This window comes from Anas acuta, chromosome 3 (assembly GCF_963932015.1).
Source record: "Anas acuta chromosome 3, bAnaAcu1.1, whole genome shotgun sequence".
NCBI lineage: Eukaryota > Metazoa > Chordata > Aves > Anseriformes > Anatidae > Anas > Anas acuta.
The window spans coordinates 98,537,338-98,552,714 of NC_088981.1; the positions used below are offsets into that span (position 1 = coordinate 98,537,338).

Here is a 15,377-nt window from a genome sequence, read left to right on the forward strand (position 1 = left end):
TCACTAGTTATTTGGGAGAAGAGGCTGACCCACAGCTCCTCACAACTCCCTTTCAGGTAGCTGTAGAGAGCAATAAGGTCTCCCCTGAGCCTCCTCTTCCCCAGACTAAACAACGCCAGTGCCCTCAGCCACTCCTCACAGGACTTGTCTTCCAGGCCCTTCACCAGCTTTGTAGCCTTTCTCTGGACACGCTCCAGAGCCTCAATGTCCTCCTAGTAGCGAGAGGCCCAAAGCTGAACACAGTACTCAAGGTGCAGCCTCACCAGAGCTGAGTACAGGGAGATGATCACCTCCCTGCTCCTGCTGGCTGCACTATTCCAGCATGCCGTTGGCCTTCTTGGCCACCTGGGCACACTGCTGGCTCATGTTCAGGCGAGCATCAACCAGCACCCCCAAATCCTTTTCCTCTGCACAGCTTTCCAGCCACTCTGCCCCAAGCCTGTAGCGCTGCTTGGGGTTATTGTGACCAAAGCACAGGACCAAGCACTTAGCCACGCTGAACCTCATCCCATTGCCCTCTGCCCATCGACCCATCCTGTGCAGGTCCCTCTGCAGGACCTTCCTACCCTCGGGCAGATCATCACTTCCCCCCAACTTGGTGTCGTCTGCAAACTTACTGAGGGTGCCCTCAATTCCCTCATCCAAGTCATCAATAAAGATATTAAGGAGGTTAAGCCCTTCCCCGGGCACAAGCTCCCCGGGCAGGAGCTGCCCATCCCGCCGGTGCCGTGCCGGGGAGGAGCACAGCCGCCCTCCCGGCTGCACCCAGAGCCCCGTCTGTCGGGATGCGGCCGCAGAGGGGAGGGGAGCCCGAGCGGCGGCGCCTTCCCCCCGGAGAAGAGCGAAGTTAAATAGGCAGCGCTCCTCCGCCGCCTTCTTCTCTCCCCTCCCGGCTCGCAGCCTCCGGCGAGCCCCCCGCTCCCCGCCCACCGTGCCGGGGCCGCGGTGCGGAGCCGGGACACGCCGCTCGCCTCTCGGTGCCTGCAGGCGCCGCGTCCCGCCGAGCCGCCCGCCTGAGAGGAGCCAAGCCAGCTGCATGGGAGGAGATGAGCGTGGCGGGGAAGCAGCCGCCTCCAGCACCGCTTGAGCGCCCCGGCAGCCTCCTCGTCCCCACCTGGGCAAGTAGCCGAGCTCCCCGCCGCCTTGTCCCGGCACCAACTCCCGCCGCGCTGCCCGGAGGGAGGCGCCTGCCTGCGGGGAGAGCGGGGGGCAGCGGGGTGGGGAGCGGGGCGAGAAAGCAGCCCGGCCGCTGCAGGGCTGCCCCCTCTCACGGGGGGCTGCGGGCAGCCCCCTCCTGCAGCCCCCCGGGAAGTTTTGGGGGCCCCGAGGGGAGGGAGGTGGCGGTGGGGGAGCTGCCTCAGGCCGGGGGGCTCGGTGCGGTGGGGGGGGGGGGGGGGGGGGGGGACAGGGAGTTGGGAAATACTCGCGACTTTGGTGGCAGCGCCTTTGAGAAATCATTTATAAACGATGCCCTCTGATGGTGGTTCTCAGCTGTCCTTGATTTATTAAATTAACGTCATCTAGTGTGCCCTCCGTGCCTTTTAAAATAATGACGGGCTTCGTGGTTTAGTACGGCGCTCGCCTTGGCATTGCGGGGTTGTTTTGTGGGAGTGTAATTGTGGTGTTTTTCAGCCTCTGTCTAAAAAGTTGCATCCGTTATAAAACAGTTTACCGGTGCTAAAATAAAGAGCTGATTCATTTTTTTGCCCTGTCCTTCAAGCTATTTCGGTGACCACAGGCTTGTGATTTATGAAGGAAAACTGTTATCTTCCTAGTGTTTTACCTACCGCATTATTTAGGAGTCACCTGCTTTCAGCCGTGTTCTCCTTCGCAGTAATTTCATAACTTCCTTGAGTCTCTGTAAGCTTAGGACAGAGGGTAGGTATTTGGAAGACACAGGTGGAGATGCAAAGATACAGGTTTTGTAGATACCTGGAATCACAAGCAAGTACAACTGTCTGCAGATCTGTGGAAATAAATTTCATCTTGTCCTAGCCCACTTTTGCACTGTATACGTTTGCATCCCTCTTTTGGCAGTGTAGGAAGAGATGCAAGCATTTCTTTTTGGGGGTCTAGAATTTTTTTTAATTAAAAAGAAAATAATCAAATTATTATGCTGTAGGATCCTCTGTGTTGCAAAGCTGTTGCAAAGCTTTGATCTGCAAGACCTGTTCCTGAACTGTAAAAATAATTTGTGCAGCAATTACCTAAAATGTTAACAGCTGAGTAGGTTGTATGGCAGTTCAGAATATTTCAGCGTTAAAGGTGAGGAATAATCACTATCATTAGGTGAAATTTATGACTGGTATTCTTGTAGTGGTGTTAAATGCATACATCTAAGGCCAATAGGACATGCTGTTCCTTCTGATACTTGTGGGAGTTCTGCCTGTGATACTGCCTGGAGCAAAGCTAGTTCCCAAATGAAGGTGAGCTGGCCCCTTGGGTAAGTGTGGTAGGAACTAAAGGCTCGTGGGCATATAGTTTACCTGGACCCTCAATGAGAAATAGGAACATGAATCAAAATCTTTGGCAAGCTGTTTCAAATAAATGCAGAACAACTTTGCCTCACTTTCCAGAGTATTTAAAATATGATTGAAAGAATGCCTATATACATAGTCTTTTTTTTTAAAAAAAAAAAAAAAAAGTCTTCTAGACCTTAAGTTCAATAGGGACATCTTATGGCAGATATTCAGATACTTATTTATATGAGTTCATAACTGCATAGCTTCCCAGAGATGTCACGTACTTGTGCAGAGAAGTATACTCTTAACATCTTAAAAAATAAGGCCTTCTTTTATGATTAATAGTGTGATAGGTGCTTGATTAATTGAGTGGCTTTAACACTACTGGAATCTGAGTCTGTTTGCCTTGCTAAAATGAAAATCTCACACATATTAGTATCAGTGAATGGATTGTGTTTGTGCAAGTTTCCTCAGAAATAAGATATGACAACACCAGTTACCATTTAACTATTAAATATTGCATGCTGAGTCCAATTCATTGGGATTGTAGTAGCTAGGCAGTCTTAATTTTTAAGGGTACCCTTATTTTATTTTTTTTTCCTCTTCGAAAGGATGACAATTAACACTAGTCCTTGGAAAGTAGCTCAGCTTACTTCTAAATTGAAGATAGCATTATTTGAAACATAATCCCCATTTATTTTATGTGTTTTATGTGAGCCTTTTAATGCTAAGGGCTCTGTTAAGGCATTTATTTTTGCTATGGGTCTATTAACTTCTTAAAGTTTAATTGCTGATCTTTTGTTCTGTAGAACTGAAGTTTCAGTCAGACTTTGTCTCTAACATTTCGATACTCATCTCATTCTGGATCAGACACATGCTTGTATTGAGCCGATTTCAGAAAGCTGTGTGTTTCCTTCATCTATAGTGAGCTTTTTGTTTGGATTTCTAGTATAATTCTTCCCCTCTTTGCCCCTCAGAAAATACCAAGAGGTCAAATCCTTTAGGGATTGTTACCCACTATGTCAGCATGTATCTGCCACAGTTTTATGTGATTTTTTTCAGTCTCATTGTTCTTAATGCATTAAATATTGTGGCTTTCATTGTATTACTAGAAGCATGAAAGAGAAAGATAGCCTTACAGTCATTCGTACTACTGATATGCTAGTTTTTTAGAATGAAGAAATAAAAGTATAATAAAAGTAGCTCATTGTTATGTATGAATATCTTGACAGTAGTTTTTTGGAATAGGGAATATTCTCTTAAAATTCTATTGTTTAAATTACATCTCATCAACTAGCAGACTGTTTTCTAATAGCTTTTCTTGTGACTCTGTATGGAAGTTATCAGCAGACTTTTTTTTTTTTTTTTTTTTTAATTTAGCAGAAACCCGAAGGAAAAAAGGGATTGGGAACTTTTTGGGATGGTGCTCTTACCGGGAGTTACCCAAATTGGGATCTTGATAAGAGGACAAAGTGCAACACATGTAGATTTTCTGTTTCTTTTCCCCTCTTTTTTTTTCACTATGTCTGTGTAATTCAGATACTTGGATAGAGGCGCAAATACAAATATTTATTTACTTTTGTGTGTGTATGTTTGTTTTTGTTTGGCACCCACCAACACAGAAACTTCCCGAAGGTGAACACTAGGTGTCATGTTACCACAAACATCGCTGCAGCTTGCCTTTTCCCTAGTCACCTTTTCAGGATCATCAACATTCAAGCTTGCCATTATCCGAAAATAGATGGCCACCACTGATGTTCCACACCAGTATTTTGGTAGGCTTGGACCACATTCAGCCATACTATATGTGACTGTAAGAAACACTGCTTGCTTCAACTTTCTTTTGTTTTATTATTAGAAGTTACACCAGCACTTAGCATGGATTTCAAGTTTATTTCCAAGGTCTGTCTACACCACAAAATGAATCGATAGGATATACTTACTAATTGAAGCTTTTGCTACCGCACAGTCATTTTTGGTTATAATTTATTGCTGAGCAAAGGCTGATCTCAGATTTTTCTGTTAGCAATTGAGCTAATTTGACTCCTAATATGGGGATGGAAAGAGCAAGAAGACAGATAGTAGAGCTTCATGATAGGGAGGGGGTGTCCTGGTGTTCCATCGTATGAATCCAAATGATTACTTATCAGTGCAACTTTTGTTGATTTCACACCAATTTGGGAAGAATGTTTTTTTTTTGTTTTTTTTTTTTTCATTTTTTCCCCACTAAAAATCTGGAAAATAATAGTTTCAAGATCCTATTAAAAATTTACCAAGCTGATGTTTACTAAACATAAGACAGTGCAAGTTTTTCATGTTTCTTTACTCTTCAACCCTCCTCTCAAAAACAAAATCTGACTCCTGCTTCTATCTGTATGTATCTCCATGAAAACAGTTATCAAACCTATAAAAATAAGATTCGAGCTTCTGGTTTTAACAACTTAATGGAAATAAGCCTTGCGCCCACCTGCTGCTCTGAAAAACAATGTCTGATCTCAGAAAAAGAACAGCGTTGGTATTCTCTTTACACCTCAGATCTGTGTTTCATATTGTAAGCATTTTTTTTCCTGATGTTTTAAACATTTTATGAGATGAATATAAATAGAATGACTTGCGCTTGGGCACGCAAAGACTGCTGAGAATAGAAGTGGTAGCAGAGCTCAGCAGAAGGAATAGTGCATGACCGTGTTCCTACAACGTGGACAGCTAATACTGCTTGTCCGTGACACTGTGGTAATAGAGAGAGCATGCAAAAATCAGACTGACTCGAGTTGGAAGGGACCTTGGGAGGTCAGTGAGTCTAACCTGTGGGAAGCAGCGACAGTGTTGAGCTTAGCTGCTCGAGGCTTTTCACATTGCATCTTGAAAATCTCCACGGATGGAGACTGTCAGACCTCCCTGGGCAACCTGCTCCACTGCTCAGCCATTCCCATGGTGAACTGGGGGGCTGCTGCTAGGACCCCTGAAACCATCTCTTCTCCAGGTTTGACAAGCCCAGCCTCTCACAGGGGAAGTGCTCTGGCTCCCTTGGTGGGCATCCATTGCCACTGGTCCAGTTTCTCAATATGTTTCTTGTCCTGGGGGGGAGAGAACTGGATGCAGTGTTCTGGAGGTGCTCTAATGAGCCTTAAGTAAAAGGAAGTGTTCAGGGTGATCTCGCCTCTGATGATGCTGGTGCTTCTAGCCTTTGTGGCTGCTTTTTTTTTTTCTTTTTTTTCTTTTTTTTTTTTTTCCCAAAAGCAAGGAAATACTGATGTTGACTTTCATCTGAAGTTGATTCATTTGCTATAAAAAAACTTCCTGCATGTTAAAGTAAAATACTTGGAACGATTTGCTCATCCTTCATATTACCGACGAAGCTGACAGTTAAAGCCAACAGAGGCCCAAGATGGTGCTACATTCCAGACACCGTTTATCAGCTTCACTCATTTAATCCAGAGGTGATCTAAATTTTTTTTTTTTTTTGGTCTGTTTTCTTTTAAAAAGGGCAGGCTGATTCTCATGTTTTGAACTCCTCTGTACCCGGCTGTCTGAACTTTCTGTCTGAAGAACAGAGTGACTCCAGTGAGATCTGTCATGCAGGAATCCTTCTGCCACTCCTTATTTATGTTTGTCAGCAGGCAGATTTCTGTAATGAGATTAACAAACTCTCTAAAGGATATAACCTTGAAAGCTGGAACCCTTTAGCACAGCCTAATCAATATTATCTCATTTATTATCTCCTTGTGAAGTTCAGATTGTAGTAGGCACAAAATACGTTTGTAGTATTCAGAGACGATCTGGGCAGGAAAATCAATGCAGAACCTCAGTTGTTCTGTATTGTGTTTGAAGAGGTGTGGTGCATGCTCGCACCACATATGCCACTTTAAAGCCATTAGCCTTACAATGCTTTCCCCTGCCATCCTGAACTTGCACAACTGTTTGTTGCTTTGGGATTTTTGTCTTAGCACAGTTTGTATAAGATGTCCAAGTCAACAGATGAATAAAATCTGAGGAGAAACTCATCCTGTGACTAGACACACTCTATGTAACACAATCTGCTGGGGAAAGTGAAGCCAGGATAGCTTTCTTCACAGGCAGTTGTTAGCCATGCTGTAGCTGCATTTCCCAGATTTGAGTAGCCCAATTTCATAGCACCTCGAAGGTTTAAAGCAGTGCTGACTTCCCCATTTTTGTGATGGAGCTGTGTAGAGAGGGGTTAATAGACACAGTGAGGACCACAGAAGCAATCTTATCGAAAGAGGGATGAAACCAAAGCCTGTTAGTATCAAATCTTTATTGTCATTTCACAATCATTGCTCCCTGCAACAAAAGGGAATTCTAGTTGTTGCACCTTTTGATGGGGATTCCCTTTTCATGCCCAGTTTTGCTGGAGGACTAACAAGTGGACAAGGTTCAAATGGGGCTCGGAGAAGCTCATTCTCTGTGTTGTGATGAACTAGAAGTAGAAGCCTGTAGAGAAATAGTTATGTAGGCTACACTGTGTGCTCTGGTGGACAAGAGCTTCCTCAGTGATAATTGTTCTGATTTGTACTATCAGTTACTAATATCTGCTTGTAAATTGGAAAAAATTAGAAACAGTAATACACCACTGAGAGTTGCCAATTACGCTGCCAAGGGGGTGGGCATTATTATTCCTACTTTACCAGTGAGAAGCTAAAGAAGTTATAGTTAAGGTGCTGGGTTAATTTGTTTGTTTTTATTAAAATTCTGACTGACTAAATTGTTTTTGAGTAATTTATATGTCTTGAATACATGCAGAAACTTTTCTGAAGATTATATGGAGAATGTTTTTCAGCTTTAATGGTTTCTTCCACATCTCAATTAGATACGTTTTTGGGGGGCTTGAATAAGTCATGCATTATCCTGTCCCATCCAGTAATGGACATGGACCTCTGTGGAGAATACTAATTCACCAAACTGAAGTGCATAAACATACTTGCTTCTGCTGCTCATGTAAATCCGGAGTCATATTTTTGTCCTCACTGAAAATGCCAATTTGTAATATAATTCATATAATAGTTAATATGTAACATGAATATGTTAAACAGAAGAACAAACATGCACATTAAGAGCTGTCTTAAATAACATGGGAGACAGTGATTAGTATTTATTTTATTTCCTCTATGGAAACTGTCTTTAGCTTCTAAATGTATGTAAGACTATTCAGTTTATTGGAGGAAAGCATCTAAATTGTTCTCATATTGAATATAAGGAGGATGCATTCATATTTGAAAACTTTTCATTGCAAGCATGTATTGCCATCTTCCTCTCCAGCAAAAGCTGTTAATTCAACAGGCAAAGAAAGAGATTATTTATTTATTTGTTTGTTTGTTTTCCACTGGCTGCGGCTAAGAGCTAGATACTGCAAGAAAATTTATGGGCACATATCTTTCCATGCAAATCCCATTTAACAGTATTAAGTCAATTTTTTAGAAAGGCTTAAGGACTTACTTACAAGTCTGGTTGTATTAATAAAATGCAAGTTTCTTTTGTACCAATAAAATATTCTACTCTCTTCCAAGCAGGAATTAGAATCTAGTTTTATCTGCTTTATTGTTTTCTTTATTTTTTTTTTTATGATATCCTTCTGTCTTAGGCAGTGTTTTAGTAAACATAACATTAGTCATCATTCTGCTACCCTCCGTGAGCCCCAAGTGAATGGCAATATAAGGATGTACAGCAATCCACAATATTCTAATTTTTAGAGTATAGTTGAAGCACAAGGAAGCGTATGTTGCCAGATGAGTCTGCCATTCTTCTTTTGTGATGTAGCTATCGCTTTTTATAAAATCCTTTCTTTTTCTAGTCTTGAATTGTCAGCGTATTTATCAGTTGCATCAACACACTGTTTTATACAAGTATTTATTGTACTTTTCATTTAAAAGATGGATTAATTACTAAGGCATCTGGTGCGTCATATGGTGTATATGCTGGATGTGCTAAACAGAATAGTCTTTTTTAAATAAGAGAAAAGTGACATTGCATAAAAGGATTAGACTTTTAAGTGTGCTTTGAAGAGTTACTTTACAGTACTAAAATCTCCAAGTCTGTTCCGGATTTTGTGATCATTAAAGGAATCTTTGATTCTACTGGAAAAAAATATGCATGCCTGTATGCATCTATACTTGTAATATATTCAAAACATTAAAAAAAAAGACACTTTTCTGATAAGAACTTTATTATATACAGGAAAGTTATATGATACTTCTTCCTGATGAACTTCACAGAACTGCTGCTACAAATACTTCCGTTTACAATTTGTAAGGCAAGGAATTTTTGCTGTCTGTAGAAATTATGTCCTCTACGGTTATCATATACTAAATGAAGAACTTCTCAGTGTTCAGTCTATAGGTAATAGATACACGCTTAATACAAACTCCTGGCTTATTTTACATTAGAAAATTCCTGAATTCTACTGTAGCCAAAATTACTAAATGACACTAGTTTAAAGTTGAATTACTAATTTATCACGTTGTGGCATCACCAAGGGAAGGGTGACAGAAATTGAATATGGATCAATTTATTCACTGTTTGCAGTTTTACATCTCTGCTCCCAGTTGACTGAAATTAGGTATGTATTACTCTTTTTACTTCAGAAGTTTCAGAAGATGAGGCTTAAATTTACCTAGTCTACCTTCCCTTTTCAAAAATTAATTTCTTAATTGAAGTTAGACTTCCCACAATTTAATAGCTGTGTCTATATGTGTGTATATATATATATATTATATTTGTTAAATGTGGCATTGACAAAAACATGGCACTATCACAACTCAGTTTCAGCAGTCAGAACTGGAAATGTGGGATGTGCTGGTCTCAATGGAATTTCAAAAGAAAAGTGATCTTCTCCGAAAAAATACTGATTCAAAAAAGAAAGCAATCTGCTTTGAGTGGGTCCTCCTGAGAATCCGTTTAATATCTTTATTAATGATATAGACAGTGGGATTGAGTGCACCCTCAGTAAGTTTGGGGATGATACTAAGTTGAGGGGCACAGTTGACACAACAGAAGGAAGGGTAGCCATCCGGAGAGACCTGGACAGGCTTGCAACGTGGGCCTGTGCAAACCTCTTGAAGTTCAACAAGGCCAAGTGGAAGGTCTGCATCTCGGCTGGGTCAATAGCTTGAGAGCAGCCCCCTACAGCAGGACTTTGAGGTACCAGTGGATGAAAAATGCGGCATGAGCTGGCAATTCATGCTTGCAGCAGAGAAAGCTGCCTATATCCTGGGCTGCATCAAAAGAAATGTGTCCCGCAGGTTGAGGGACTCCAACCTCAACTTTCAGCCTTATGGGACCCCACTTAGAGTACTACATTCAGCTTTGGGGCCCCCAGCACAAGAAGGACATGGACCTGTTGGAGCTAGTCCAGAGGAAGGCCATGAGGCTCATCAGGGACTGGAGCACCTCTCTTACAAAGAAAAACTGAGAGAGATGGGGTTATTTGGCCAAGAAAAGAGGGGCTCCAAAGATACCTTATAAAGAGCTACCCTTAGACCTTCCAGTACCTAAAGGGGGCCTACCGGAAAGCTAAGGAGGAACTCTGTCAAGGAGTGTAGTGATAGGACAAGGGGTAATGGCTTTAAACTAAAAAAGGGTAAGTTTATATCGGATAAACTGTGATTTTAAAAGGGAGGTGTTCTGGGAAATGAGCCTGAAATTTGAATTGTCAAAATGGTACCACAACAAGTCTGCTGATGTGGATTAGTGAAATGAAATTATTTAGATCTGCTTTACATACACAACCCAGAAGAGCTTTCTCTCGATCTTGACAGTTAGACAATAGAAATTGTAGGTTGGAAGAGTGCTTCCTTCTCCTGTCTTTTACCACCTGTAATTCAACCTTTACAGAAAGAAAACAAAAATCAGAGTTATGATTGTTACCAAGAGCAAACTTGGAGCTGTTGGAGTCATCGGTGACTAATACCCTCAAGAATATTTCTTTCAGATGTCAGGAAGAAGGAAAGAATGGGTAATCTTGTACTGACTCCAAGTCAAAACCAAATCAAACCAAAACCCACAATCATTAATAATCAGACTCGACTTTATCACCTCTTCTTTTTTTAAGTTTATTGTGTGACTAATTCAGAAGTGGTGTCAAGGGGCAGGGCAAACAAACTGCTTATATACCCCTCTATTTCTGTATTTCACTCATTTCTGCTCCTTTCTTCTTTATAATCATTGTGTTGTATCTCAAACGAGGAGTTTCTGGCTTTCTCATTAACATCTACTTTTCAGAGACGTTCTGTGTAACTGTCACACTGGTTGACAAGAAGTAAACACAAATGGAGAGAGGATAAATACATATATTATATATAAAGAACAGAATCATTACTGGAGGAATGACTCCAGGGTAGTTATTCAAGAGAGTGGATGTGAAAGAAGGAGTGAGAAGGCAGCCAACCTAGACTTCAGGGATTGCCTGGTGGTTTTTTTCCATGTGATTTGTATCAGTGTGTAAAAAGGAGAGTCCATACTTCAGTCTGATAGCTGTGTTTCTTCCTTTCAGCTTTCAGTAGTTTGACAGACTTTCAGAAATGTCAGTAAGGTTAACTTAATGTCTATTGGATGTAGGTTTCATAGCTAAATATAATTAAACGTAGTAAACCTGCTTGAATTGACTCTGTAATTCTCATAATTCTAGTGTCATTTTAATCTGTCCAGGGTCAATCTAATTCTGTTCCGCAAAAACAACTTGCTTCATCAATTTATAGCATAAATTGAAGACTTCATCATTCAAATTTTATAAATTTTCCCTTCCATTAATCTAACTTGTGATTCACTGCCAAGTGCCACAAAAAAGTGCAAAGAGTGCTTCACGTATATTTTTTAAGCAATTAGTGCTAGTGCTGTCTGCTCTGGGAGAACTATAAAAATATTTTTTCTTTGAAAATTAGCTTCAGACTATGCAGCTCTACAAAAGTTATGACTTAGCGCAGAATGTCTAGCAGAAGAAAGATAAATAAAAGTAAAACAAACCCACCAGCATACTGCCATGGTTTATGGCACTGAGGTGTGAGATGAACATAATGTAGTTCTATAAATTCCTTTTGGTTGGAATTTATAAGTGGTAAAAAGTAGACTGTTTTCTAGAGCATCATTATTTTTCAAGAATTTCTGTGAAACTTTGGCAAACTGGCTCCCGTCCAAGAGAATATTGCCAACATAAATGTAAAAGTCTTGTCCTGAGGAGGAGGGATCTTTCCCATTTAAATTAAGTAATCAAAACATTCTCTAAAATGGAAGATGAGGGAACATGATTTAGGGATAAGGACAGTTTCCCTCTAAGTTACTTGTCTGACTATAATTTTTGCTTTTGTTTGTGGTGATGATGTTTCATGAGGAAGGCTTCTGCTCACTGAGAGCTAATGTTCTATCTTATATTTAATTGGAAGTGGTTTAAAATAACAATCTAAGCAGAGTCTGTGTGCTCTTTATAGGATCTGCAAGAAATCGGAGAAGTCCTCTCTTTAATATCATGGAAAATTGTTGTCCTGAACGTTATTCCACAGGATAAAAAATTAGATATGCTAATTGTAAATTGCAGTCTAAATAGTCACTTACCAGCTTGCTTGATATTTACAGATCAAACATCTCATGGAACTAATTTCATGTTCCTATGTGAAATTAGGTACTTTCACTAATGAGCTCTTACAGATAGTTTTTATGAGTGTTTCAGTTATCTGGAACTTAACAACTTGTCATGGTTTTTCAAGACATAATGGTCTCCTAATCTTTCCATGAGTGATATTTAGATGTATAGCTACACCTCAAAGTTTTGTAGCTCTAGGCCCTCAGCTGCTTTATTTGCTAATATAGATTTTACCACTTGGACTTGTCCTTCTCGCTGTGGCTGTCCTGTTCGTCAGTGATGTTAACCTGATGTGCTCAGAAGTCTCTTAGTCTTGCTGACCCTTTTATTCAGGGGAGTAAACAAGCAGTGAGCTGAGTAAAGAGCGAAGAAGGAAACTGTTTTCAAAACAAACATATATTTATACACTCTGTGGCTTGCAGAACAAAGCACAGAACTGCAGTGGAAAATACTCCCTTCCAAAGAGTCTTTATTTCATCCTAAGAAACGTGCATCCATATTTTACCTTGGATTAGGGATATGCTTTTCAAGTGAATCTCATTATTGCCCATATTTACTGCCCTGCAGTCTGCATTGTAAAGTGGTTTGGAGTGCACCAAAGGTACGTTAGGCATTGGTAAGTAGTGCATCTGAATATGTTTAGGTTTGTGGAGTAAGGCAGAGGCACTGAACTACATGAATGTCTGAGGTTTTATTTCAGATTAGCTATAGCCTTATCCTGTGGACTGTCTACCTGTTAGGGGAGCTCATGTGCCCTAAGGCCATGCTACAACACAAACTGCAGCACGGTAAGTGGGAACAACTAGGAGAGATTTACTTCAGAAAATGTACTTCAGATGTGAACTAAAATGCCAGTACCTAGCAGAACTTCTTTCATCCTGAAAGATATTTCAGGAAGGCACCTGATTAATAGCAGCCACTAATGAGGGTTTGGTCCAAGGGACTATGCAAGTCCAAAATAGAACCTCCCCAAAATGCTGATGGTAGAAAGGCTGGGTCCTTGACAAAGAACAGTATTGCTCTGCAGATCTACTTCTCTTCATTAGTAGTCTGTCTGGACATAGTCTCAGTAAATTTCATTCTATGTTCATATTCCAGCTGATTAAAAGAGGCAGCCTTCTTATTATCTCCTTTTTGTTGTCTCTCGTTTTTTACCCATTAGTCTACAAATGAGGAGAGTGCCTGTCTCTTCCTCGCCTTTGCCTGCTACACTCCCACTTTCCTTAGAACCTGCAAGCTCTAATACAGCATATGTAAGCTTCAAGCATACATAGCATTAGAGATGAGGCTGAATGAATAAATGTTGACAGCGCTTTCTCTTACTCTTTATTCCTACTCCTTTCCAATTTTCTTATGTTTGAGAAGGCCAGATTTTGAGTATTATCCTTAAACATGCTGAGATGTATGACAGAAAATATTTCCTCAGTTTGTGGATTCCATTAGTTGCACAAACTGAGGAGCTTTGTAAAGCACAGAGCTTCTGCTTCTTGAGGTGGCAGAGCAGATTGTTAAAGAATATTCCAGGCAGTAGACAAGGCTCATCTCTGAGGCATGGAAAACAACCTCTTTTTGCTAGGGGAAATTATTCCTGTTATTAATTAACCAGGAGAAGTTAGGAAATACATTACAAATTGAGGGGAGATTAGACTTTTAAAAAAATGTTTTGAAAGGAATGTGCAGGCTCTTTAAATCTGGTTTAGAGCATCTTTGCACAGGAGATAGCACCCAAAATCTATCAGTAAGGTAGGGCTTTTTCTCTCTGCAAAAAGGAATATATAAATACGACTGCCACCCCCAGTGCCGTAATGACTCAATTCACAGTTATTCTTAATTCCTGTTGCAGGTTGCCGAGTCTTACTAATATCTTGACTTTTAGTCTGCCAGTCACTACTCTGATTATAGTGATAGTGAAGGGAAGTGAAAATATGCACAGCTGTTGGTTTTGTTTGTTTGTTTTTCATTATGAACAGGCAGACATTCTGACTTTCTGAACTGGCAAAACTTTCTGATTTGGTCAAGCTTAAGGGGAATAGGCATGCATGTCTCTGATTCGTGAATTACCTGTGTCTATTTGTAAACATTTTTCACCTGTTTGTATGTTTTGATCTTGAACTTTGGCTGGTGCTGTACACTGCTTTTCTTGCTTGTTCCCTCTGGGATGTGCTTCTGGTTGGTAAGGCCGCTGCTCCTGCCTGCTGCATGGCCACCCTGGGCTCCCACTTTCCTGCTGGAGCAGCCCCCTCTCGCTGCTCCCTGGCACCCGGACCTCCAAATTGATCACTGCCAGATTAAGATTCTTAATCTGCATTTCTTCATTCCTTTGGTTTAACTCTTTTTATGTGTGTTTTTTTTTGTTGTTGTTGGTTGTTTGTTTTTTTCCCCTGCATTTGAGGTTTTCTCTTATTTTGTTTAGTCTTTGAAGTAGGATATTGTTCTTTGCAGCAGCTTTCTGTGTATCTGAAGACTATTAATAACTGAACAATAATCGAGACTATTAATTTTACAGTATAAGCAGCATCTGTCTCCTGACTCCTTTAGTCATGCCTTTTCTTTGCACTTGACTTTCTTTAGTTGGTCTATATCTGTCTATAAAAATACATCATTGATTTATGTTCAGCTTGTGATTTTCCTTAATCATCCTATTTCTTTTCTGGTAAAAGGGTACCAATGGTTTTTGTAGCTGTTCCTTTGTGTTAGAATGTGGTTTTGTCTCCCTGACTCTGTTAGGTTGTTCTTTAGCATCTGTATTTCTAGCTTTTGGAGGGCAAAATGCCTTTATATGATTGCAAAGTGAATGCTGTTCTTTTTTTATAGCAGTGATACCAGGTTCAATAATTGAACTACTTGTGTGGTTTCTGTATAGCATGTCCCATAAAGAGTATTCAGAACCATACACACCAACCGAGTCCACAGATCCAAACTACGTGTTTGCTTGGTGCATGTGGGAGGAACAGGGTTATTAATTGCTGCTCGGCTTACTTCATGAATTGTGGGGGAGAATCATTCGACTTATTTTTTCTTCAGCAAACTAAACTGGGGAATTTGTGATTCAGGAATCGGGAAGCCTTTCAGGAATGGAATGCTATATCGAATGCCACTGTCACCCACATGCATGTATGTGCATATATTTTGCATTTTTCTACTTTGCCAGGGTAGATCTAAGTTTCAGAGCTGGGACAGTCTGCCACATTAAGGTATCAGAAATATATACCTTGTGAGGTCATAATCCCGTGATCCCTTAGATGTGGTGGCCCAGGGCTTTCTCCAGTTAAATTGTAGAATCCCTTTCCTTAGACACGCACAGTCATCTGAGCAATCTGTTCTCA

At 40.7% G+C, this 15,377-nt stretch overlaps 1 protein-coding gene across 4 annotated transcripts in view; it reads left to right on the forward strand.

Annotated features, from left to right (window-relative positions):
• The first annotated feature begins 362 nt into the window (after nucleotides 1-362).
• The window catches only part of SNTG2 (syntrophin gamma 2), a 285,480-nt gene continuing 270,465 nt past the window's right edge, over nucleotides 363-15,377 (forward strand). Inside the window, exon 1 of one of the 4 annotated variants that reach the window (XM_068678487.1) lies at nucleotides 363-1,118. In XM_068678487.1, the coding sequence (XP_068534588.1) occupies nucleotides 1,047-1,118 (72 nt within the window). In that variant the 5' untranslated portion in view covers nucleotides 363-1,046. The remainder of the gene's footprint in view (nucleotides 1,119-15,377) is intronic. The other 3 variants (XM_068678488.1, XM_068678485.1, XM_068678486.1) reach the window with 3 other exon arrangements.